At 43.3% G+C, this 26,079-nt stretch overlaps 6 protein-coding genes and 1 long non-coding RNA gene across 14 annotated transcripts in view; 3 read left to right on the top strand and 4 right to left on the bottom strand.

Annotated features, from left to right (window-relative positions):
* The window catches only part of LOC147128756 (uncharacterized), a 110,015-nt gene extending 103,792 nt beyond the window's left edge, over positions 1-6,223 (bottom strand). For all 4 annotated transcript variants that reach the window (XR_015082408.1, XR_015082407.1, XR_015082410.1 and 1 more), the window contains exons 1-2: positions 6,094-6,223; positions 4,992-5,195 (exon numbers count right to left, since the gene is read on the bottom strand). This is a non-coding gene — a long non-coding RNA (uncharacterized LOC147128756). The remainder of the gene's footprint in view (positions 1-4,991; positions 5,196-6,093) is intronic.
* On the top strand, positions 1,378-7,540 carry LOC147128758 (catechol O-methyltransferase domain-containing protein 1-like). 2 transcript variants are annotated; one of them, XM_086015869.1, is made up of 7 exons: positions 1,378-1,543; positions 2,888-3,012; positions 3,102-3,207; positions 3,627-3,745; positions 4,235-4,289; positions 4,775-4,908; positions 5,017-7,540. In XM_086015869.1, exons 1-7 carry the CDS (start codon positions 1,462-1,464, stop codon positions 5,167-5,169), a joined length of 774 nt encoding a protein of 257 aa, XP_085871995.1. In that variant the 5' UTR covers positions 1,378-1,461; the 3' UTR covers positions 5,170-7,540. The 2 variants fall into 2 exon arrangements, with proteins under 2 accessions (XP_085871995.1, XP_085871996.1); XM_086015870.1 differs by having other exon boundaries at positions 1,499-1,646.
* Positions 6,928-10,638, bottom strand: LOC147128759 (non-selective voltage-gated ion channel VDAC2-like). Its single transcript, XM_086015868.1, has 9 exons — positions 10,509-10,638; positions 9,643-9,714; positions 9,511-9,560; positions 9,114-9,266; positions 8,983-9,035; positions 8,457-8,684; positions 7,744-7,894; positions 7,548-7,605; positions 6,928-7,464 (listed from the first exon to the last, which is right to left on the bottom strand). The coding sequence occupies exons 2-9, from the start codon at positions 9,707-9,709 to the stop codon at positions 7,373-7,375; spliced, it is 852 nt and encodes a 283-aa protein (XP_085871994.1). The 5' UTR covers positions 9,710-9,714; positions 10,509-10,638; the 3' UTR covers positions 6,928-7,372.
* A 765-nt stretch (positions 10,639-11,403) lies between these two features.
* Positions 11,404-25,314, bottom strand: LOC147128760 (sphingomyelin synthase-related protein 1-like). Of its 2 annotated transcripts, XM_086017360.1 has the most exons (9): positions 24,919-25,314; positions 24,630-24,819; positions 21,970-22,654; positions 18,111-20,361; positions 15,320-15,884; positions 14,591-14,686; positions 14,290-14,407; positions 14,011-14,161; positions 11,404-13,158 (listed from the first exon to the last, which is right to left on the bottom strand). In XM_086017360.1, the coding sequence occupies exons 5-9, from the start codon at positions 15,865-15,867 to the stop codon at positions 12,854-12,856; spliced, it is 1,218 nt and encodes a 405-aa protein (XP_085873486.1). In that variant the 5' UTR covers positions 15,868-15,884; positions 18,111-20,361; positions 21,970-22,654; positions 24,630-24,819; positions 24,919-25,314; the 3' UTR covers positions 11,404-12,853. The 2 variants fall into 2 exon arrangements, with proteins under 2 accessions (XP_085873486.1, XP_085873485.1); XM_086017359.1 differs by lacking the exons at positions 18,111-20,361; positions 21,970-22,654; positions 24,630-24,819; positions 24,919-25,314 and adding an exon at positions 16,823-17,057.
* Positions 20,588-22,585, top strand: LOC147128761 (dual specificity protein phosphatase 13B-like). Its single transcript, XM_086017496.1, has 3 exons — positions 20,588-20,829; positions 20,962-21,182; positions 21,908-22,585. The coding sequence occupies exons 1-3, from the start codon at positions 20,588-20,590 to the stop codon at positions 22,120-22,122; spliced, it is 678 nt and encodes a 225-aa protein (XP_085873622.1). The 3' UTR covers positions 22,123-22,585.
* LOC147128762 (dual specificity phosphatase 29-like) lies at positions 23,491-24,806 on the top strand. The gene is made up of 3 exons (XM_086017497.1): positions 23,491-23,690; positions 24,198-24,421; positions 24,568-24,806. The coding sequence occupies exons 1-3, from the start codon at positions 23,551-23,553 to the stop codon at positions 24,804-24,806; spliced, it is 603 nt and encodes a 200-aa protein (XP_085873623.1). The 5' UTR covers positions 23,491-23,550.
* Positions 25,315-25,504: 190 nt separating the features above from the next.
* kat6b (K(lysine) acetyltransferase 6B) overlaps positions 25,505-26,079 on the bottom strand; it is a 29,745-nt gene continuing 29,170 nt past the window's right edge. For all 3 annotated transcript variants that reach the window (XM_086017357.1, XM_086017356.1, XM_086017358.1), the window contains exon 17: positions 25,505-26,079. This exon is cut by the window's right edge and continues 3,627 nt beyond it. The gene's annotated coding sequence lies outside the window, so the exon portion shown is untranslated.

The raw sequence follows: 26,079 nt of genomic DNA on the forward strand, positions 1-26,079 counted from the left end.
TGTACACACCTGTGACAAAATGTCTTCCACAATCCAAATGGTGAAGGTTGGTTTCCCAGTCTCGGTTCAGCCCTGAGATTCAAACCCCAACCCTCAAAACTGTGTTGCAGACATATTAAACATTCGCTCACTGTGGTCCCTATCATTATGCTGTCATTTAAACCCACAAGTATTTAAACAATTGAAAAGTATTGTCCAGCCTTTTAGTACTTAGCATTGACTTTCTGCCATGAATTTCTGGCCCGCCATTTTTGATAAGACAACACTGCACTCTTGTGTTTGAGAACTTGTACTACACTTCAACGTAAACAGCACTTGTTTACATGCAGTTTGTGCAAATACAATATAGCATACAATATAAGCGATCATATATTGAAAGGATATTATTATATTCATATGGAACTATCGTGCTGGGGCTTCGAATTCGAAATAAACTTTCGAGGGGTCATGTGACCGCGCATGTTTAAGGTTGGCTTCAGGCCAGGAATTCATTCAATGCAAGCCGAAAAGAGGAGGCGAGCTAGCAACCGTCACACGAAGAAAAGGTATGCTTATTGCCTATTATTTTCATCACTATTATAAGAAGGAATGCTTTCGCCCATTTCGTGTGTCACACACATGCTAACTCATACGTGTAACATTCCAAACCTGAAGTCTTGTCGTTCTTTCTGACAAAACGTCACTTTTTTGGGTTCGTCTAAAACTCTAACACAGTTTTTGATGCCACTTAGTAGGCTCATTTTAGTTTAAACACTAAAATGAAGAGGTCTACTTCGAAAGCAATGGGCAATGTACATTACCTACTCGTTACGTCACTTGAACGCGTCACGTCACGGTTTCACAAAACTCGCATGCGTAGTGCGTTCACTAGATGGTCGGACATTTTGGGACGGTATGAAGGTCCCCGGAAGTGTTGACTTGAAACGTCGTACGATTTTTTTTTTTTTTAACAAATCAAATTCCAAAACAATACAAAATTACTAATAGAAACAGTAACATAACATGTACAAAACTCACATATAGAAATTGGTAAACAGAATTCATAAAACACGCCAGTTATGTTAGGTTACAATGGGTATAAAAAACAAATAAAATAAAGATTAAATACGAAAGAAGATACAGTGTAAACACACTTAACTACATTGTAAAGTTTGCAATAACTATATGTTTTTACAGCTTTGGTTTTGTCCAGAGACAATGTTGAAAATCATATCCACACAAAAAATAAATCAATAATAATGATTTAATTAACAAGTATAAATTGGTTGGGTAAAATAAATGTGTGTATCATTTTATAATAATGGCTTTAATTTTGTTCGTAATAAACGTCGTACGACTCTCCTCGCGGCGTACGGTCATGTGACGTCTTACGGCCAAGGGTCGCGGAAGCTGAAGACTGTCCTGCCCACTGACGCGTTCCCAAACTAGCAAAGTGGCCGCCCAGCTAGCCAGCCAGCCATCATGGCCTTCCGCGACGTATCCAAAGAAGCACTCATTGGGACGGTCACACTCGGAGTTATTTTTATCGCGGGATATTTGTTCGGTAGGACAGACCTTTTTTTGTATGTGTTTTACTAAGGCGAAAGTCGGTCAAAACAATTGCGATCACTACCGATACTAGCGAACGAGGGACTTGTCACTCACTGGTGCGTCTCCTATGATTTGCCTCCGTTTGTAACAATCAATCACGTTCTGATTTATATATTCAACTATTACTAACGCGTAAGTTCCCCACTCTCGAATCTTAAAACAGTTGAAGTAACGTTGCACCTTCGTTAAGATCGTCATAAGTATGAATGAAGACGAAGTGGAGATTTCATTTGTATTATAGCTGCGGGGTTACGGGTTATTTCAATGAGGCCTATACAAATGTTTTTCTTTGTTTTTTTTACAAACAAAAACGCAATAATAAAGTACAGTACTGCACAGTATGTCAAATAAAACATACATTTTGATATATTTAAATGAACATGGACTAACAAAAAGAAAAGAAAAAAATTGAATTGCTTGAATTTAAAAATGAAGCAAAAGTACAATAAAAACATTTAGTATGCACTGTCAACCTATTTAAATGTTTAGACAAACTGTTAATATTTCCATATGCAGATATTTCTACGAACAAACCCAAGTCCAATGAAGTTGGGTTAAAAATAAAAACTGTATACAGTACAATGACTTGCAAATCATGTTCAACCTCCATTTAATTGATTAGAGTACAAAGACAAGCTAGTTAATGTTCAAACTGATCATCTTTATTGTTTTCAGCAATTAATCATTAACTTTTAGAATTTGATGGCTGCAACAGGTTCCAGAGAAGCTGGCAAAAAAAAAAAAAAAAAAAGCATTGGGTTTTTATTTATGTTTAACACAATGTCCCAACTTCATTGGAATTGGGTTTGTATTATTTATCAACTATGGCTTGGATTTAAATGTCACAAAGCAAAACCTACTAAAGTACAGGTCCAAAAAAACATTTGTGTTTAACAGAGCTGATATTATTGTAAAACTGTTTAATATTCATGTATCATCAAATATTGAAAAGTAGCCAAGTACTGTACTCTAAACGTAACCTACTGAAGTATATGTACAAACTGAAAAAGAAAGACAAATATACTGTACATAAGTCAACCGATGAATGTCAATTGCATTTATATAAATGTGCAAAATATTGTGGCTTTTATTTCAGTCACACATTGGAAGGTTAGCAAGCGTCAGAGCATCACGCGTCACTGTTTGCACTTTTTGCGTTACAAAAGCAGCCTTGGAGGTTACGCAACTGCTCAACATGAACATTGAGCATGTGTGCACAGTGCACTTGAGCTTTGCCACTGCAAAAAAGAACAAGGAAATAAACAAGCATTTTGTGTGGTTATACGTTTGTCTCCAGGGAAGAGGAAGCCTTTTAGAATGAACTTCTCCAAGAGTCACGGCAGCGGGCAAATCAACCCGCTAATGCAGTACGTCCTGCGCCACTCCATGAGGGAGCATCCCGCCTTGGCCAACCTCAGACTGGTGCGCACGCGCCGCCGCCGCCGGTACTTCCCAAAAGCAGTCGGGCTGGGAGAACCTTTCACTTTTCAAAGGAGCCGTTTGTCTTTCAGAGGACACTGGAGCACGACGGAAACGCCATGATGGTCTCCTGCGAGCAGTCGCAGTTCATGGCCAATCTGGTGCGACTGATCAAGTCCAAGAAGGCCTTAGAGATCGGTAAGGCCTCGCCCAGCGCCAACACGCTTGGCGCTTGTGCACTTGGCATCGTTTTAAGTTCAAGTCAGCCAGCGCTAGTCATTCCACTTCCCCCACGGAAATTAAAATTGGCTTCTTGTTAAGCTTGACCCTCTGTTTTAGTGTGAGGTCGACGTTATTCTTGTAAAATCTTGACTTTGGCTCAAATGATACCTTTTCTAGCTAAAATGACATTTATTTACTCATATCTTGTAAAAAAAAAAAAAGTGCAACTTCTTTCAAGTATTCTTAACTTGATTTCGTAAAATACTCATAAAATTCCAACTTTTAGTAGCCTGCCACTTACGGTTTACAAACATTATGAAAAGAAATGTGAGTAGGTCCATTCTATTTGTATGACTGCCCTGATTTTTTTTGTTTGTTTGTTTGTGCGGTGGCAGGAGTGTACACGGGTTACAACACGCTGAGCATGGCGCTGGCATTGCCCGACGACGGCGTGGTGGTGGCGTGCGACGTCGACAAGGAATTTGCCGACATAGGCAAACCGTTCTGGCAAGAGGTACAAAAGAAGCTCAAACACTCTCGACTGTGACTCTTGTCGCAATCTCTCCAGCTCGCTTTCGGGGATGTTTTGACCAAGGTGAAGATTGCTTTGTGACCGTCTTGCAAATTGGCCCAGTAGTTGCACTGATCCATTAGCAAGTGCTGAGTGTGGAATTGGACTGCCCCCTACGTGCCAACGTAGCAACTGAACCTTGATTTCGACTGCTTTTGTCTGAAAGCTGTCTTTTCTCGATTCATTTCTGCCCTTGAATTAAAAATGACAAAAATGAAATGAGTCAAGTTCCCAGTGGCTCATATGCCCTTAAAATGATCTTTTGGGTTGTTGACACAAAAACCTGATTTCCTTCCTGTGTGGATACATTTCATCCATGCATTCATTGAACCACAAACAAAATAGTTAAGCTGTGTCTTTTTCAAATGTATTCATTTATGGTCAAACGTGTAATTGTATTGCAAGTTGAGAATTACTTTTGATTACTTACAGGCAGGAGTGGAGAAGAAAATCGATCTGCGCATTCAGCCTGCATTGGACACCCTGGGTAAAGTTACAACGCACTGCTGTGCTGTGGTTTTTTTTTGTCATTGTTTTCAGCTCAAGTCAAAGTTAGCCACTCCATTTTCTGGAATACTGCAATCTTTCTCATTGGATTGAAATTTTGTGTTGACTTGACGACACATGATGATGTCACTGACGCTCTGCTACGCTAGCGCAGCGCAATACTGAGAGCAGCTAGCTTATGTTATGACTTTATGTTTTCATACTGTACAATCCTCTCCAGTGTTGTTTTTGTAATTAAACACGTTACCCAAAAAAAAGTTTTGATTGGCTGGAACGGATTAAGGTTATTTTTCCATTCATTTCAATGGGGAAAGATAATTGGAGGCAAGAGTGAGCAATTAAACTTGATAGCACTCTCTTCATTTTTATAACTTGTGTTTTTCTATTATTGGGAATTCAATGAAAAGGGTTGCCGCACTTGTGATGGTTGCTGTTTGAAATGTCTCTTTTTCTTTGTCTTTTCAGAGGAGCTTCTGGCTGCCGGCCAGGCCGAAACTTTTGACTTTGCCTTTATCGACGCCGACAAAGTCAACTATGAGCCCTATTACGAAAAGTCTCTGCAGCTCATCAGGAAAGGCGGAATCATTGCCATTGACAACGTAAGGTTTTTTTTAGGTTTTTTTTCCCCCCACCAGCGCGGCGGTTAAGTGTTGACAAGGGGTTTGCGAAGAGATGGACTTACCATTTGCCGGCATTTGCACGTGCAGGTGCTGTGGGGCGGCAAGGTGCTGCAACCGGCCGCGGACGACCCCGATTCGCTGGCCATCGACCGGCTCAACAAGAAGCTGCACCGGGACGCTCGGATCAGCCTGAGCATGCTGACCGTGGGCGACGGCCTCACGCTGGCCATCAAGTTGTAGGAAGGACGGCGGCGGCACCCAGAAGGCTGCTCGTCCCAAGGAGAAACACACGCCGTTTAGTCGTACTCAAGCTAAATTGACCTCACTTTGTACTTCCTCAAACAGTGGCCAGGGATGTTTATTTACACGAGTGCCAATAGGGGTCTTAAGGCAGCGGTTCTCAAACCTTTACCACGTAAAAAAAATAAAATACAAATAATACCATCTGGCACTTTCATGGCCAACATTGAAATATCATAGCAGGCTTAGGTGTTCATCAAACGTTTTGTTTCAAAATTGTTTCATGCATTTGTTGAAACATTTAGGCCGGGTGCACACAAATTTAATGAAGCCGTTTATGTCCCAATTTTGCCCGTTCCTGACTAGCTTACGACTGTCCTTTAAAATTGGCCTATCTATATATATATTTTTTTTTTTACCGCCCAAGGGTTCTGTGTTATGTGATAGTTATTGTAGTTTGTGTTTGTTAAAGTGGTTCAAACACAGTTACACAATTGGAAAACAATAATAGTGTAAGAAGTATTTTCCTAAGCAAGTCTTTTCTTGGTGACATGGCAGTTAACGCCTCCGGTCCTTTTTGGAAGCACTTGAGCAACATAGGCGCTAAGAAGAGTTCGGTAGCGGAAGAGATGACCCAAACTGTTCAATGTTTTTTTGGTTTGTTTGTTTTTTATCTTAATATGTGGTGTGTATAACAAACAGTCTGAAGGCTTGAGAGGTCCTTGTGTGTACTAGGCCTAAATGAACATTTTCGAACTGCTAGCAAGATTTGAATGTCGCCTCAATTCACTCTGCCCGAAGAAAAGTCCCCAGCATTGCAGCGCGACTTATTCGGGTGGAGAGTAGTGCTGCACACAAAACGTTGAATTTTTCGAAATGTACAGTATATGTACAGTAAATTGGTGGTAAAGGTGGTCAACTTACCTGAAAACTCGCTAGGAAGTAAGACGTCGCACTCGCCAGTCCCGCGAGGCTCTGTGGGCGACAGGTGCGCCTAATCAAAATGATTGACAGCCTTCGCTCGACATTCTCTGATTGGCTACTTTTTGTCACAACTTTGAAAATAGTTCAATGCTCAATTCGAGGCACGAAATTGGGCCAGAGAGGGCTGCTCATTCTAAAAATCATTTTACTAATATAGTATTCTATTTTCAGGGCATACAGACCAGTTTGCACATGACCTTTAATTTTAAGGGGAACAAATTGAATTCAAACTACACATAACAAATAAAATAGTACTAAAATAAAACCAAACAAACCAAACCAAACTTAGGCAGTGATTCTTTCACGTTCCACATGAGGGCGTAGTGCGCACACCAAACTTAAAACCACTGGTCTAAATGTTTAAGGCGTTATTTTATTTTATTTTTTAACATTGCGTCATAGTCACGAACAGTATTAAGTTATCCTGTAGAAAAAAAAAGAACAAAAACGAAGCATTTTTTTTCTGATCATTTATTATACAACACACCATGGCCATCCCTAATTTTCCAACTGATTTTCCATAGGACTTGGCTATTTGAGGTGTGGCGTTTATCAGGACGACAAATTTAGGGCATGGCGTTTACTAGAGTGGGGATCACTATTTGAGGAAATACAATATTACATAGAAAGGCTTAATAGTTTTTTTTATAGACATAGGACAATTTTTTGTTACAAAGGCAAGGAAATCATATAAGGAAATCTTTTGAAGTGAATGACCTGGATTTTTTTTCCCCATGTTTCTCCTTTTTAAGAAAAAACGTCACCACACTGAGATGTCGTATAACAAAAAAAGGAAGAGCTTTAATTGAGAAAGGTAGAGTAGTCGAGTGTGCAAAAGAAACACTCTGATGTACATCCGACATCCCGCTCGCGTGGATTGTCAACATCGAACGGAGAAAATTGTGGCGCTTAGTCCAAGCATTGTGATCGACAGCATCGCTTCGCAATTTGTGAGTCGTGGCCCTCCAAATACATTTTTAGGTCATCATATATTGTTTTGTTGATGGTCAAACGGGCACACTTTTTGGGTGTTCTTACTTGATGGATTGTAGTAGGTTTGAGTGGTCTTTTCTGACTGGAGCTTCATTATGGATTCGTTGTGACTTTCAAGTAAGAGGTGAGATTTCACTGGTGCTCAAACATTGGAGGGGTTGGAGGGGGACCCCCCCTCCCCCATTATTTCATATGGTTAAAATACATTCTCTCTCCAAATGGATCCTCATGCCTCCAACTCCAGGCCCAGGCCCAGTTTGTGACCGCCGGCGTTGATGTTTTTCCCATCCACAAGTGCGGACAGGACGAGTTTCATACCTGCAAGCATTCAATATTACAAGACTCATTTTGAAATGTAAAAGGTGCTAATAAAAAGTCAAGATCCGAAAGAATATTCTCACCGGGTCGAAGAGTCTGACTGTATCCGATTCCAACCAAGCTGGCGTTGTTCACCTTCGCCTGGAGGAAGAGCAATAAGAAAAAGAAAGAAATGAATGCATCATACATTGACATTGAAATATGTTGAAGATCATTTTTTAAAAATATGCAAAAGAAAACGATTTCTCTAGTAAAGCTATAATTGTTCAAGAGCCTGACTGATATGGAGGAACTGGAGTCCATCTGGTATTTGGCGGCGATCCCAAAGCGAGTTCCGTTGCTGCCCGCCGCCCACGCCAGATTGACGGCCGTCTCCAGCTGCTCGTTCACCTTCTGGTAGATGGAGCCTCCGAATTCACAGCCGTTGTTTCTGGGGAAACAAAACACACCCTCCAGTTGCTTCATTCGGCTCCCGCACGCCGACAGTCACCACAGGTGCGCCCCAAGCATCTGTCCTGGGGCCGCCACTCTTCATGACATCTCCCATATAACCAGTTGGACAGCAGCTCCACTGACTCTTCACTTAAATTCAGGATACATTTCAAAATCCTCCTTGACTGATTCAAACCGTTCCAGCTCAAAAATGGGAGGCTCAAGTTGTGCATGTAAGCAGCTATTTATAACTACTGATATTTCACGTAAATACCTCTTCATGACCAATTGAAACCATTCCAATTTAAAAATATGAATCTCACAAAGGACAATTTGGAAACTACCACATCACCCAAATTCCCACAGTAACATTTTCAAATTGAGATATTTGACCCATCCTTCCATCAAGCAATTCAAACTTCTAATCTCAATATTCTACGTTTGAGTAATCCCACAGGATTTTAGCCTTCACATGCAATTTTGACAAAAAGTGAACTCTCTCATCATGTTATTACCATAAACCTAGATCCATTCACGACTTCCCCCCAGCGCGGACGTACATGTTGGTGTGTAGCTGGAAGTCTCCCGTCTTGTAGCCGACGGCAAAGTTACTCTGGAGCATTCTGGACTTGGCCGTGTCGAAGCTCATCTGGTAGCCGGCCAGCCAGCCTTCGTAGCCGGCCACGGCTGCGCCGTGGAGGGTGGGACCGCCGAAGTCCAGGTCCACGTCCACGCCGGCGTGCAGGTACTCCCGCTTGTAGGCCGTCTTGATCTTGCCACTCTTCTTGCTGCGCAAAATGCCAGTTTCATTTTCTACTGTGCATCCAGAAAGTATTCACAGTGCTTCACCTTTTCCCTATTTTTGTCAAATGACTGCCTTATTCCAAAATGGATTACATTCATTTTCTCCCCTCAAAATTGTAAGTCTCTAAATGTTAAGCTCTGCGAATACTTTCCAGATGCACTGTATTGACAGCATTGCAATGTTTCCAGATTTTGTTTTTGTTGAACTCAAAATTGAGTCATAAATAAATCAATACTGAACGAAAAACAACGTTTTCAAACGAAGACAATGAAAGTACCTACCCAGTGTTTGGTGAAAATGTGGTTTCAAAATTCAGTTTCAGGCCTTTGGTGATCTAAACAAGAAAAGGACTGCCTCATTGCAAAGTCAACCCAGCCATTTTCGGCCTTGAGAGGACGCATCAGATGCGCACCTGATCCTCGATGCAGATTTCCGTGCTGAGCGTGTTCTCGGTGGTCCACTTCTCGGTGAAGGTCAGCCCGTATTCGGCCCACTTGTACTTGGTCTCCAGAGCTCCCGTCACCTTGCTGGTTTCCACGTTGGACGAGCCGCACGTTTTGAATTCCTGCAACGGACGCACCTTGATGTCAGTCCATATTATTCCTATCCAATCATTTGTGCTGGGCAATTACCACATTGGCATGGCATTTGTAAAGATGACCCCCAAATAGATTCCTGGAACTTTCTAGTCTTGAGTTGAATGAGCATTACTAGACGAACTTTGTTTTGCATTTTCCTTTTACAACCCAAATATGCATAAATAAATCTACTGCGTCTTCCATCCATTTCCAGTAAAATCCTTTACTCACCACTCCACTTGATGACTTTGTCTTGACGTCGAGTTTAACTAGTCCAAAACCTGCAAGCACAATGGCAATAGTCTTTATTAAGTGGGTTTAAAAGGGGGGGGGGGGGGGGGTAATCCATTCAAACCCAATTACCGTATCCCTTGTTGAAGATGTCCTTTGCCGACTTTCCCAGATCTGCATATGCTGGAGGGACTGCCATTGTGTCTGCTCACACACACATGAAGACAAATACTGTATAGCACATATATACATATATTGAAGTTTCACAATATGGGCCTTTTTGCCACAAAAATATAAAACTTTCCCCAAAATAAGCCATTAGAATAGACTCTCTCTCGGAGAAAAACAAAAAACATTTTTTCCCCCCATAAGCCAAACCACAAGTCAGAACGGTGTCTCGTGCTAACTAGGTCACCGTGCTGCTTGTTTTACGGTTAATTTTACATTCACTTGTTCAACACTAAAAATTGGGAAAATATTTTGATAAATTTTTATGGAAGTTGATGCTAGGGTTCGTGCTACACTGTCTCTCTCTAGCGGTATGCAAATGAATCACAGCCTGACTACAGTTCCGTTGTATTTAACCTTTATCTTCAGTACATTTGCATTTATTGGAAAATAACTCTTTGTTTTAATGTTTAATTGACAACAATTATTACGTTTTGTTTGCAATACATTTTGATTTAATTATAAACATAATGCATATTTTTTTATTTCTTTTTTTTTTAAGGGAAAAAAAACAGTCTCATTTTTAATGAACAAATTGTCCTACTTACTGAAGGTTAAGGTTGGTGTTAAAGAGCAAACTGGTTTGTTTTTTTTAGGTAGTAAAAATGTTCAGAACTGGTTTAGGTAGTAGTTTAACAGTGTGATGTAAGCTAGCTATGGGGCGTTTTCTAGCTAACAAATAGAACGCTCCATTTTTTGTTTTGTATAAACTAAGTTAATGAAACATTCGCAGGGCAATAACGCGATTAATTACGAGGTGTTTAACTCACCGACAAATGTATTGTTGTTGTCAAGGTCGCCGTAGACTTGAATTTGGAGAGTCGGACAAGTGTGAAAACGCCGGGCAGCCGGTTCAGGACGATTGTGCCTTGTGGAGGAGACACGGCTGACCTCGGCGGAGTTAAGGCCCCAAAGCTGTCCGTGTTGTGCCTGACTACAATAAAAGATGACATGCTCAGAAAAGAAATATTCTCAACTTCATAATTGGCTTAATTTTGCTTTACGCAACAAGTAAAATTATGAAATACATTTTCAGTCTCTTTGGGTCAAACCAAAAATGCGCATTTCTCACGATTTATGTAAGGGCATATAGGAAGTCCTCTACGTTACTATGGTAACGGGCCGGGGGGTCGTAACATTTTTTTCGATTAAAAGAACGTCAAGTGTGAGGATGACTGTGTAAACTACTCAGACTAAAACACAAACAACAACAAAATAACTGCACATTCATTTTCAAATGCAACGGTCTTCAATTTAAGCTCTTTAAAGGGGAATTATAAACAGTTCCCAGGGGTCTTACGAACATGTCAAACTTATTTCGTGAACGTATTCCATTTGACAGCACAGCTTGCCATTGTCATTGGCACACTTTAGGGGCGCATTTATCTCATTTGTTTCTCGACAACGGAAGCAGTTTTGTGGCGCATGGAGATGCTGTCAAACTTCTTGGATCCATCAAGAAAGTTCCAATGCGCGGTGGTCACTGGAGGATGCAGCATTTCATCACCACGCCACGAAAACACTCAATCGTCACTCACTGAACGGTTCAACTACATGCACATTTCCTGAACTAGGCAAAGAATTCAACTATTTATTTGGTTGTGCAATTTCACACTTGATGGGTGTGCAGGCAGGACTGCCGTTTGTAAGAAAACAAAAAGTCAGTTTTCCACATTATGTCCTTTTTAATATTTCAAATGTTAAGATGTCAAATCATGGCTGTAGCTGAGTGTTTTTGTTTTTTTACATTATATCACACACATTTTCCAACAAGAGTCAGTACCTTACTTTAAAAAAAAAAAAAAAAAGCATATTGCCTGTGTCACACACGAAAAAGAACACAATTTTGAGCAACTGTAAACATAAGTCTGCGATGTGTGCATGTTGCTGCCTCAGTACAAAAACAAAAAACACAAACTTGAATAAATTAACAGATTTGAGAGATATCCCTTAAATAACTATAGATCAAATGTTATAGCGGTAATACTGTGTTGCAGTGGGGAAACTTGCGGCACGTGGACCTCGCAAGGCTCCATCAGCATATAAGGTCCCGCCCAACATGCAATTCTTAAAAAAAAAAAAAGCTAATAATGTTTTTCATTATTTTCTGTGCATCCACTTTTTCCAAATTTTAAAGACCCTGTAAAATGAATTTAGATTTGCTTCTAAATACATTTTCATGTAGTCATTGTATGGTACTGTGTGTATAATTTTGAGGTAAAAAAAAAAAAAAAATTAATCCATTGTGCAATTGGGCTGAAAACAGTGGTGTCTTCAGATACGAGTTTAATTTGCTGAGTGGCCACGCTCTCACCTCAAATCATCTTTGCCCTTTTAAAAGAAATGGAAATGCCATTCATGTGTTCTAGCCAACCCCTTCAAAATCATCACTTTATAAAAACCTAGTAATAAATAAAATGTAATGAATGGAACAGTTTGTGCCTCACAAATTCAATGTGGCTCCTCCTGGTTTGTACGACTTGGCCACTGGGAGCAGTATAATCCAGTCAATCAGGCAGTTTCAGAAGTACCGTTAAGTCACTCAGTAAGATGCCTTCACATTCTTTACAGAGGCTAAAGAATATATGCCTATGAGTATCATGTCCATCTCCATGTGTTGCTGCACCGTGCGTGTTCAAACACCAGCTGCTTGAAGCAGTACAACTACCGCAACATCAACGCTACTTTTGCTAGCCAGTCTACAGCCTTTCTCATTATGTGTTAGCATTGAGCTAGTTGACTCATAGGTCAAGTGATGTTGTTTTAAGTACACAACGTGTTATTCTGTTTTATGTTAAATTTGACGGCGAATGTCAACTGGGCGTGGCGTTAAAAGCACTCGTACCTCAAGGCACCACTGGGCTCTCAGGGTGGTCTGCTGTATGGCCCCTTAAAGTAGAAAAAGTCCCCCAACCCTGATTTTTTTTCTTTGTGACATTTCTACACGAGGAAACCTATAGCAAAGCGCAAGGTCATTGGCAAATGGAATCACACTTAAGACAAAAGACAATTTTGGCTGATTCTTACTTTCGATCAAATAAATCCCGGAAGTCAAAGGCAGGCTGTGTGAACTGACGGACGGAGGGAGGGAGGGAGGGAGGGACGGCGCTCGCCTCTAGCCGATGACGAATTTGAGGACGGCGGGCCTGGAGAAGGGCCAGCAGTACTCGTTGGGCACGGGCCCGTTGACGTTGCACTCGAAGAAGGAGAACATGGGGAACCAGATGCGAGCGCGGCGGCTCTGCTGGTAGGCGCGCGTGTTGGCCAGCGTGTGGTAGTAGAGGAAGAGGCGCGTTGTGATGTAGAAGGCGATGAAGACGTCAATGGAGTAGTGCTCGTGCGCCGCCAGGATGAAGAAGATGCCGAACAGGTTGAGCACCCACGACAGCGTGTGGATGAAGTGCCAGCTGCGCGGCGTGTCTGCCAAAGACACACCACCTCGCATTTAGACTCAACGTAAACGCTAAACTTAAGTAGTGTAAAAAAAAAAACAAAAAAAAACATGATTCAATGAAAATGTATTGTGAAAATAAGTTTTACCTGAATTAATGTATAAAAACAAAAAGTCCTAAAGACTAGATGCATATGTACTGAACTTCAAAGTAAAATACAATTTATTGATAATTTAACAAATGTACTGTACCAGATTAAAAAAAAAAACATGACCCTAACGTTACTTGTTTGAACATGCAATGATTCTTCCATACCACTAGAGGGAGCCAACATACGACATTTCAGAATTACTGGCTCTGCGTGTTAAATGCGATGTCTGACGACAAACATTCGTATTAGGACTCAAATATACATTTTTTAAGAATGTATAAGATTAAAAACACTAAAATATTAAATACTAGATGATAAGACAAACATGAAAAAATTTACTCAAAGCATAGGACAAAAAAACCCCCAGAAATTCTTGAGGAATCAAATATGAAAGAAAACCCCCAAAATATTACGTTGGAAATACAAAAGACAATAAACACAAACTAAAGAAAAACTAGATTTAAAAAAATATATGTTGGACAAAAAATAAAAAAATACAACTATATTAGACAAAAACTAAAACGATACACAACAAAAATTATATTTTCATCGGATCTAAGACCAAATTTGAGAAGATATCTAGCCATCGTAACAAACTCGCTTCAAACCCTTTCTATAGTTACACCTATTATTGCAGGTAGCAGCTAAAACGACCACGGCAAATTTTGAAAAAACGTTTCCGGCCGCACGTCGACGTGAATGACGATGACAACAAGTTGCGCCACTCACACTCGGTGACGAAGAAGTTGAGCAAAGTGATGACGACGGTGTGCCCGCTGAACATGTAGTCGCCGCACGTGTGCACGCCCGTCAGCGTCATGCCGAAGCCGCTCCAGATGGCCACGGCCCGGCGCAGCTTGGCCCACATGTCGCCGTACATCTGCGGGGCGACACCCACAACATTACCGACGCTTACTGACGAGTCGCGACCGTCTCCTCCGCCTTCACGTCCGTCGACGGGAAGCGCAAAGACGAGCGCGAGTTGCCGGACGCTGGGGCCAGCGTTACCTTCCCGGAGCACTGCAGGTGCTGTCCCGGCACGGACAGGGAGGTGACGAACATGGTGATGCAGCGCAACATGAACACCGTCCCCATGAGGCTGCACATGCGCCGCAGGAGGATGGACCTGCGGGACGAGGACGCAACAACATGGAGGCGGAACCTCTTTGACCGTTCCGTCAATTAGCAAGATCTGAACCCCGCCCCCAGTTTGGACTGCGGCCACTAAAACTTTCGATTCCTCTCCGGCCAAATGAGAAAAGTGGAAGTTCTCCCAGCGTAGGGTTAGGGTGGCGGTGGTTCAAGGTACCGATGTTTGTGCAGCAGCAGAACCAGCAGCCAGATGATACACAAGATGACGCCGCACGCCTCGGCCATGGCGAAGGCCCACGGGATTCGAGGCACGCTGTGGACAAAACAAGAGCAGCCCTTGATTTCCGTTCGCGTCTCGCTGTTTTGTGTAAACAGCGTCGTCACATGGCCAAAGGGTGAAGTCCAACGACAATTTTCCTTCCGCTAATACTGCCAGTCAAAGCAAGTCGCTTGACTTACGAATGCCACAATCGACAAGTTTTTACAAGTCGCCGTCGTCCGTTTTTTGCTTTGCGTTTGAAATCCAAATTTTGAATGATGCAAATGTGCACAAACAGAATCATGTGTTGCGTATTTAACCAAACCACACAACTTTGTCTAAAGAACTTCCACTGGCTTAACGCTAACACATGATGCAAAACAGCATAGAAAGGCTAAGAAAGTTAGCATTGATATCGCGGTGCTCATGTCTTTTTAAAAATATTCATTTTTAGAAGCAGCTGACATTTAAACACGAGCACAAAATTTAACACTCACAGCCATATATTCTTTATCCTCTATGAAGAACAGTCATTATTATAGGAGCTTAATTGTGACAGCCTTCTTCATGTTTCATCATCGTCAATATATGGATGGATGTACTATACTGCCCCTGGTGGCCAAAGCTCCATCCCTGACATTGCGTTAAAATACCGTGCCGTGCCTTTTATATGCACCAGCGACCAACCTGTCCAGGAAGATGTCGGGGAGGGGCGGGTAGGTGGCCATGTCGGGGACCCTCTCGTGCACGATGACCATGACGAAGGACGTGAAGCCGAACACGAAGACCACGTAGACGGAGCTCAGCACCGTCTTCCAGCACTCGGGGTCCAGCCGCCGCGTCTGCTGCTTGTACTTGCCGTTGGTGTACTTGTGGTACTCCTCGCCGACGGGCGCCGTGTCGGCGGAGTCGCAGGGCCGCACCGCCTCGCCGTTGCACAACCAGTCGCCCGAGCCGGTGGGCGAGTGGCCGTCGAAGGGCAGGCCCAGCTCCTCCAGCGCCTCCAGGTTCTGCTTCTGGAGCTTGCGGACGGACGCCATGAGGCGCTTGATGTCGCCCAGCACCTTGAGCTCCAGCGGGGGCGAGCGCAGGTCGTACTCGCTGAGGGCCAGCAGGCTGCTGCCATCCAGCCGGTGCTTGTGGCACAGCAGGTCCACGTAGTCGCAGAAGCCCTCGTCCTTCAGCCACTTGGCCACGTGCTTGGGCGTCCAGCGGCGGACGCTCGGCGGGGTCATTTCGCAAGCGTCAAATGCTGCAAGACACCAACAAAAAAATGAGACTGTGCTGCAAAAATGCTGTCATATAAAGCTGGGATGTTCATTGATATTGGGGCCCAATCAATTAACTGGATAAAATGAGACGTTTTCAAATTGGGGAGGAGAGTCTATTTTACACTTGTTTCCAAAGTTGAACATATACTGAAGGACAAAGCATTATAAAGTCTTTATTATTGGAAGCATTACGGGTCCAACATGTCATTCTATTCGTGGCATATTTTCTACAATATCGGGATCCCCCCGCCCCCCAAAAAAAGCCATATAGTCGGTATGGTAATTCATTCAAATGCATCTTCGAAGTGTTCAATGGTGACGTGAGTTTTGCTTTCGGCACCAAACTCCTCCGACTTGTACTACTATGCTACCACTCGCTCCTGGGTTGACGTGCGTGTTCTGCTTGAAACCAGGCTGCTTTGCTACAAGCTACACCTTGCGGACGGACTTCGGTCCAAATGAGATCTTCTTTTTCTACTACCGGTGACATGTGAGTGCTGACGTGGTGGAAGCATTACAACTACATCATCATCATCATCATCATGTCATATCAAATAAAACGACTACTACTATTTCTACTACATTCCTCTATCAAAACACTAAGACCAATTATTATTGTTATGAATATTATAAATATTACGTGACGTTATTTTTTTTTGTCATGTATCACGACGCTGCCAAAGGTTATTTAGCATTCAAATGACAGCACCTGGGCAATTAAGACGAACAAAGTGGCATTAACCACAACAGGAAGGACACGAACAAGTCGAAGGAATGCCAAAAGTAACCGTTGCCAAACGAGTCCAGCGCCGCAGACTCTTTAAGCGAAAGAGTGCAAAGCAACGCAGCTTTGCATTTGCAAAGACCGCTAGCGCGACGGCTGCTAGCGGCGTTAGCTCGGCTTTTGGCGCTCACTCACCCGGGCTCAGCTCAACAGAAGGACGCCGGCCGTCGGCACGTTTGACTTCCGAAGGTCGGCCAAGTGGAAGGTGCACCACACGAGCGAGTCATAATATCAGCCGTGTTGCTTTTGCTAACAATAACATCGCCGCGGCGCTTGAGTGCAATCATGTCGCGCTGCTGGTAGGCATCCTGCTCATGCGTGACGTCACACGGGCGCTCATGTCCACAATAGAAGCGCAACCGAAATCGACAGTCGACACATGATGCGTTTTACACGTAAAATAAACTTTTTTTTTAGGGGGGGGGGGCGTTATAACCAAAACATCATCATTTACATACATGTGTGCTTACATATTCATAGTTATATAACTAATATTACTCGGAACTACTCCTGTATGCTGACTGGCACTTGTGGCGTCATCAAAGTTGAAAGACCAAAGGATCATTTCACATTTTAGAAACACGACTTTACTACTACTATGCGACCCAAGTGGTTGCTGACTGCTTTAGTGTCATTCAAGTGCTTTTGAATCACTTCTACAATTGGCAGTGAAACTTCAGCTCCTGAAACATAACTACGACTATGCTACAGGCAGATCTTTTTTTTTTTTTAGATGTGAGGAGTACTACTTCAAACACTAGTACTGCTATGCTACCAGCTGTTAATTAGCGATACAACGGAAATGATCGAGTCACACAATATGTTGTGTTTTCCAGGTGAAAATATCGATTACTATAATTACAAAAATACGATCATTCCGATTTGGCTTGTGCGTCGTAATTACCATAATGCACCTAAAACAGTAATAGGCAGCACAAATCTGGGTCAGTGGTGTCACACTGGCCGTCTTGCGGGCAATACCTTTTGTTTTTTTTGGATAGGTCAAACAATTCTATATTTATCAATATCAGCCAATATGAAATACTTATTGGGATGATTTTTTTGCAGCCATATGACCCATATGATCTCTACTTCCTACTTGTTGGTGTCATGCTTAACAGATTACAGATGAACCTGTATTATTTTGACAAATACCAAAACTCAGGGAATTGTTGCAAAAAGTTTTGTTCCGCACGTTTGTTCATTTATTCCAAGTTTTTGCTTTGTATTAAAATTCTGTATTGCAGTGGGACCGCACCTGTAGTCAGTATGAAAGGCCTTCCTTTAAAACTGTCATTGGTTTAATTCAAATTTGATACACATTTTTTCTGGTATGGGTTCCTTGGTATTGTTATCTGGAAGCAAATCTTTGATGTGGGCGCGAACGGCAGACACTAATTGTAATTGTTGCTGTTCAGCTCACGTTCTGGTCCACTGCGCTGTGGGCGTGAGCCGCTCGGCCTCGCTGGTGCTGGTGCTGGTGCTGGTGCTGGTGCTGGTGCTGGTGCTGGTGCTGGTGCTGGTGCTGGTGCTGGTGCTGGCCGAGGCCGTCCGCAAAGTCAAACAACGCCCCTGGATCTTCCCCAACGTCGGATTCCTCAAGCAGCTGCGAGGTTTGGTGGAAACGCCACCACAGGAAATCCTGACTCAAATTCCATTCCGTTCACAATTCACCGCGCTTTCGGAGTCTTAGTCTCGTCACGGTGACAAAGATGAGCACAAATAATAAGAACATGTCAAAATAAGCAAAAACGCATTCGTTTACACAAATAAGCAAAGTAATATTCATATTCTAAATGTATAAACATAATTGAAACAACAATAGATGAATAAGGTGACAGTATAAAATCCCATTTCCCAACATGAAGAAGCCATGCATCAAGTAACAATTTAAAATACATTTGAAATGATTTGTTAAAATAGACCAAAATAATAGTACCATTTTACAAAATTACATCAATGAATACAAATAACCAAAGTAAAAATATGAACTTTAGGTGTAATTCAGTCCTGAGCAAAGAAAAAAAAAAAAGAAAAAAAAATACATATTTATAAAATGAATAATAACGAATAAATACCAAGACTAAATGGCGTAAGAAGCGCATCATTTATTTAACAATAAAAAAAAAAATCGGTAATAAATAGATATAAATTACACATAATTAAAAATAAAACTGCAATATTTATTTCAACCTAAATATAAAACAATAATTCAAGTGAACAAATACAGTTGATTTTTTTAATCAAATAAAGCTAAAAAATAACTCCAGAAAAGGCAATTATGGACTGATCCAGCAGAGGGTGCTGTTGTGCTGTCCCAAAAGATGACGTTATGAAAACACTCCAGTCTGCTTAGTGAGCTTGAGAATTCTACCTAGCGACAATAAAAGAGCACATCCTTGACAGCGGCAGTCAAAAGGATGCATCGTCGTCGTCGTGATTTATTACATGATGAACATGATGATGATGATTGCCATGTTTGGTACAACCGCACGCTCTCGGGGTTGTAATTGTTATACCAGCCTTATTTCAATTATTCTCGTGGAGGCTGCCGATACCAGCCAGTGGCAGCCACTGATACTTAAAAAAAAATAAAATAAAATCTGACATCACCCCAAAATATCACCAAATCCAAACATGAAATGATCTCAGCCTTAAAAACATGTAGGCTACCACACCCTCAAATAGACGCCTCGCCCCAATTAGTCAGCCGCAAATAAACGCCCGCTCAAACAGATACTTGTCATTATGGGATGCAAACACATTCCAGTGGAGATTATATGAAGCACACTTGTTGCCATTTTGTCTTACAACAAAACGTGACCGTGTGGAATTGCATCCGACTACTTACTCACCATGTCAACAAATGGTCACTTGTCTGGTTCACTTGTCTGGTTCATAAACACGAATTAAGCTAGCTGGGTCCCACCCTGTCTTTGCCCCCGGCCGGGCTAACCTTTAAGGAAGATGACGCCAGAATTATTTTGGGTGGCTTTAAAATAGCCAAAAATGTTGCCGGGTAGATCGCGGCCGAGGAGGTCGACGGCCTACAAACGTCGTCTGGCTGGCTGGCTCGCGAGCAAGCAAGTAAGTGGCTCGTTGCTCAAATTCTGACTTCAACTACCTCGTAATGCCTTTGAATGCGGGACAGGTGCAGGGGAGGAGGTGGACACTTCTTAGATTCGCCGATTTTAGAAGGCAGGAAGGGAGGGAGGGAGGGAGAGAGGGCAAGAAAGAAGGGGCGATTGCAGGAAAAATGGAAGGGAGGGAGCGAGCAAGAAAGGGGGAGCGAAGAAGGGAAAAGAAAAAGAAACGAAACAAAGGTTTGAGGATGAATGGAAGGGAGGTAGAAAGGAAGAAAGGGGATAAGGGATGGAAAAATGGAAGGCAGGCTAGAATAGAGGAAGAAAGGAAGGACGGAAAGCAGGTAGAGATGGAGGGAAGGAAGAATGGAGGTTGGAACGAGGAAGCTTTTACTTCGAATGTCAATTCGAAGGTCCGTGAGCAGCGGGCCTCAGTCTGTTGTTGTTGTTGTTTTTTTTTTTTTGAATGACTTTAGCCCCCCTTGGAGTTGATCACGGGGATCTGAAGCACGTTGAATGGCACAGGAAGTGCGGGCCGGCCGGGAGTCTGCCTGTGGCTTGAGGGCGGGAAGAGCCTCGCCTCTCCGCCCACTCGGAAGAGCAACAAAAAAATATATTTTTCAAAAAGGGAGCCTGCGGCCAAGAAATTGTCCACGTTGTTATGTATTAAGATGCCCAAATCAGACAATGGCTCAAATGGATGCTAATATATACAAACTGCACCATCCACCGGACTCGCCGGCAGACTTCATGTATCTGTCCGGAACTGTGCAGGATTTTTATTTTTATTTATTTTTTCATAACGACTGCTGGCAAAATGTTTGCATTGAAGAGCTGCTTCCTTTCGCGCTCTGTTCACGTGCTAGTTTGTGTCCCATGCGCCAAAGTGGCGCAATCGGACGCACGCAGACGGCCGAGGAGCTTCGCCAGCCCGGGGGTTGCGTCCGCCAGGTACGAGAGCCCCCCGGCCTCTCAACTCCAGAGGCTCATGTGGACCAAGACGGCCAGCGAGCGCAACCACATGGACCAGGTCCAGCCCAGGATCTTCTTAGGCGACATGTAAGTCGCGCATGTTGGTTGCCAGCAAACATTCAGGAAGTGAAAAGTCAACTCCTCCCGGAGCACCTGTCAGATTCCGAGTCCATTTTCAGGCGCGCAAGGTCCGATCGTGTTTTTGTGGTTGCGTTTCAGGTACGCCGCCAAAGACAAGAGTAGCCTGCGCGCGCACCGCATCAGTCACGTGCTGAACGCCGCCCACGGAAAGTTCAACGTCAATACGGGCGCCGGCTTCTACCGCGACGTCAACTTGACGTATCACGGCGTGGAAGCCTTCGACATGGTGACCTTTGACCTCAGCCCTTTCTTTTACTCGGCGGCCGACTTCATCCGGAGCGCCTTGAGTTCGCCCACGGGTGAGACGCTTGCATTGAAAGCAGCGCTTTGTGTTTATCGCAATCAATCAGATCAGCGTCTTGAGACAACAGTGACCTGACTTAACAATTTAAGATGGAAGCTTGTTGATAGGCCGATTAAAAAAAAAAAAAAAATCACTCGTTAAACTTTATCTAAAAACATTAGTTAATAGAAAATGTTATTTTTTTTCTCAAAAATATGCAATTTTCTAGAATACATTTTTTTCACTTAATTTTCAAGATGGAAGCTGTTGCTAGGCTTATTTAAAAAAGTGACTAACGTAAAACTTTTTCTAAAAACAGTTAATAGAAAATTCTTTTTTTTCCCCTCAAAAATATGCAATTTTATTTTCTAGAAAACATTTTTTCCTCCAAAAATACAGTCATATTATTCTTTAAAATAAACAACTCCTCTTGGAAAACTTTATAATTCTTTTTTTCCGGGGGGGGGGGGGGGGGGGGGGGGGGGTGTTAGAGTTGTCCAAATATTAGATTTTGCTGGAAATTATTTCATTTATCAACTCAACAAGATTCAACCACAAGATATATAACACCTATAGAACAACTTTCACGCTCGCTTATTCAGAGTTTTTTCTCTTGAAATGTCTCTCTGCCCTCATGAATTGTAAACTTATTTGTCATTCTGGAAAGAGTTTGCTGGAAATTATTTCGATTTCCGATTTTTTTGTTGCGGTGGCGTAATGTTTGTGCTTGTGCGCGCGTAGGGCGAGTGCTGGTGCACTGCGCCATGGGGCTGAGCCGCTCGTCCACGCTGGTGCTGGCCTACCTGATGATCCACGAGCGGCTGACGCTGGCCGAGGCCATCGCGGCCGTCGCCGCCAAGCGCAACATCTCGCCCAACCTCGGCTTCCTGGAGCAGCTGCGGGCACTCGACGCCGAGCTGCAGCGGGCCAGGCGCGAGGCCGACGGGCCAACTTGAAGTCGTATCCGCCGACCGCGGGCGGGCCTGAGGAGAAAATGTGGCATTGGAATAAATGAACGTGATGCGTTTCGGTGGTGTTAACTTTTGCTTCCTTCAATCTCAAATCAACTCCCACCATTGGAATGAATGGAAAGATAGTTTGTCCCTTCCCATTTGCGCTTTGTACAAAGGAAATTAGAGCTCTGTACAATTGCACTGCATAAAAACGGTGATGACATAAAACAGAATGTCGAGAATAAAACTATTTTCAGCGCGAAATATGATTTTTTTCTTGTAGTATTAAAAATAGGATTTGTAGAAAATGTCTTTTTCTAAGTATGTATAAATCTAAAAAACATTTGAGGGAAAAATATATATATTTCTTGAAAATGACTTTTCGATTAAGTTCCCCCCAAAATAACTTAACTAAATTGTTGCTTTTCCCTGCATGCCGAGGTCACTTCCAAGGCCGCCCGTGCTCGGCTCCGAAATGTCCCAACGCCGAACGATTGTCCTCACCCTCACGCGTCTCCAGCAAGACAGCCTGCCTCTAAATAAAGCAGGCAGCGTGTTTGAACTACAAGAGGATGCAAGATGACAAAAATAATCTTCATAGGGCATGTGTTCAGATCCGGCCGGGCGGGACGTTGAAGCGGGATGAAGACGAGCTCTCCAGAAAAAGAGCGGCTGTCGCATTTCATGAGTCCGCTGTCGGGATGAGTGACGGCGCCAGTGTGAAAAGTCTGCGCGACACATTTTGAGTGACGACACAATCTCGGAAATGTGAAGCCCTGTCAATACTTTACAGATGCTGATGTTGCGACATTGTTCTTAAACACATTTTTTCCCAACACAACACACTGTAATTTCCCTTTGAGATGAGCTAATTAGCTAATAATGACAATACGCTCGCAGTTAGCTTAAAGGTAACCCCCCCAAAAATTGTGGGTAAAAAAAAAATCCACATTGAGATTCTAGATTCCAGATTCCGCCCCCACCCAGAAAAAGGATGAGCTTCAACCTGGGAAACAGAAATAAAAACAAGACTTTTTACTATATTCACAGCCTCCGAATTTCATTATCCTGCGACATTTCCATGATACGGACCGGTTCGGATACTTAATTTTGCACTTTTCTGTCTTTCTGGAGTTTTTTGTTTTCACGATGACTGGGTGGGGTGCAATTGCTGCCAAGATTTAAGAGCGAGCAGTGGCGATTCGCGCCTCGTGTGTGCGCGCGTGTGTGTTCGGAGGCGAGGGTGGAAGTGTTCCAGCGTGGCAGCTAAGGTCGGCCACATCATCATAGCCCCTAAAAATATCCTCGGCAGCGGACAGCCGTTACACAATCGTCTCCTTGGCCGTGACTCACAGCCACCGAGGACGACCGGAGGCGGCAAAACGACACAGCTCTTTAAGCTTCGGCATTCTTACATAAGCCGTCGAAAGCATGTGCGAAAGGCGCCGCCATGACGACGACGACAATGACGTCACGCCCAGCTGCTACGAGCTGGACAAGATCCTCAACCGGGGCTGCGCGGCGTACGCCGCGTACAACCAGGTGTGGCCTCGAGTCTACATCGGCGACGAGTAAGTCGGAAAAGATCGAAAGCACTCGCTTGATGCGCATTAAACGTTGCGCACTCCTCAGATTTATGATAAAAACGTCAACAGCAATGAAAACCATCATAAATGTTCTCCCCTCGCGAATCCTGTAATCGAGTTTAAATGAGGCTATTTATTATTTTAAATAAATAATAAATGCCGCCCCAACAAAAACTGATTTGTTACATAACTGATTCTAATTGGGTAAAATCTCAAAAATGCTTTCCTGTTCAGGGGGGTTAGAATAGTTTGTGATTTTTATGATAGATAATTTTCATTTAAGTTTTTATTCGTTCATATTTTTTTGCAAGTGCTTTGTTTTTTGTTTAGTTTTTTTTTTTTTTTTTTTTTTTTTTTTTAAATGTATGTAGTATTTGTCGGGTGCAAGCTCAAAATAAAAGTGACCAAGTATTGTGCAATAAAGTCAAGTCCAATTCTGAGTCTGACCTTTCTTCTCCTGTACGGCGGTCAAACAATTTTTGACGGCGACAGGGCGACGGCAAGAGACAAGTCGGAGCTGAAGAAGCTGGGGATCACGCACGTCCTGAACGGCGCCGAGGGCACGTGGAACAACGTGGACACGGGCGCCGCCTACTACGGCGACATGGACGTGCTCTACCGCGGCGTGGTGGCGTCCGACACGCCCACGTTTGACCTCAGCCAGTACTTTTTCACCGCCGCCCACTTCATACAAACGGCGCTGGCCCACCCTCACAGTAAGACGCAAACGCAGGAAAAAAAACGAAAAAATATGGCTCAAAGACTACGCTGACTTTCAGATTCCTTTCGACTAGTTAGCGGTGCAACCGACAGGAAAAGCAGAGAGCAGTCAGTCACTGGCGGTATGTTTGTGTCCGGGCAGACAAAGTGCTGGTGCACTGCGTGATGGGCAGGAGTCGCTCGGCAACGCTGTTCCTGGCCTACCTGATGATCGGCGAGGGCATGACGCTGGCCGAGGCCGCCGAGCACGTCAAGGCGCGCAGGAGGATCCTGCCCAACTGGGGCTTCCTCAAGCAGCTGCGGCGGCTGGACGCGCGGCTGGCGCACGAGCGGCGGGACGCCGCCCGCCGGACGAGCGGCACGCCGCCGCCCACCGGCTGAGTCGTCACGACAACTACAAGGGGAGACGCAACAAACGTGAACTCCGATTTTTGTCATTTTGCAGCAGAGATTCTGTGTTTTACGGCTGCAATAAAATCGCAGGGATTCATACCGTGGCGATGTTCCGTGACTTGGACCACTTTAGGTTCTGTTGTAGTCTTCGGCCTCATGGTTTGGATCCTGCTCAGTATCATTTTGGCTGCCTGGAAGAAAAGAAACAGCGATTAGGGAGAAAAAAGGCTTGCGCAATTGTGGGTGGCAAGTAAATAAAAATGACTTGCCCCCTATAGGTCACAATTGAAACGACACCTTGACTTTGACCAGTGAGTGACCTTTTTTCTCGATTCAAATGACCAAACTGGAGCTACGCCACTCGAGTTCTCGGGGAGGAGAGAGGAGAAAACGGGGAAAGATCACCAGCGACTCTAGAGCGGAAACACAAGCTGGGGATGAAAGCAGACGTTTCCGTTTCCAGAAAACACCAAAATGAACAACACAAGCCGTGGATGAAAGAAAACCGTCCGTTTGCAGAAAACATTGGACAAAGATAACAACAGAATGAAAGCTTTAAAAGGCATTCAGCAAAATGTCAATCAAATTGACATTTTCTTTATTGTTACATATATATATATATATATATATTTATATATAGATATATCATATTCTGGAGTGTACAAAGAGGGAGATATGCTCGCATATTTGGACAGAAATCCGTCTTGCTTTATTAAACAGAAAGCTGCCTGGAGGAGATCTGTTACAAAAAGACTTCAGAACTATACATACATAGAGCAATAAAACCTCTCAAAGCGCAACAGAAAACGGGGCTAAAAGTTTTACGTGTTGGTTTTTTTTGGGTGGGTTTTTTTTTTTTTTTTTTTACATTATTAGCATTAACAAAATATAATTTCATTTGTCACCTAATAAAAGGCCCGGTAGCTTGAAAATGGCTTGCTATTTGTTAAGCACGACACTTGTACAGTACTACTCAATGCACTGTCACTAAAGGAGAGACCCAAGCATGCTAAGGTTTGCCACTTTACAAAAAAATACGTACAATAATTTAAATATACAAAGGCGCGAATATGGTACAAACTAAACGGTTTGCGCGTGAGCACTGTTGGACAGTCAACACACTGAACAGGTTCCACTCGCGAGCAGGCACATGAAAAGAAAAAAAATGGCTTCCGTGGGAGGCTGCTACGCGGCGACGGAAAGCCCACCTCGGAGCCTCTGAACCTGCCGCGAATTAAATAGAATCTCATTTCATCTTCAA

This window comes from Filicampus tigris, chromosome 19, assembly GCF_054856515.1.
Source record: "Filicampus tigris isolate MCC_2025a chromosome 19, RoL_Ftig_1.0, whole genome shotgun sequence".
Classification (NCBI taxonomy): Eukaryota; Metazoa; Chordata; class Actinopteri; order Syngnathiformes; family Syngnathidae; genus Filicampus; species Filicampus tigris.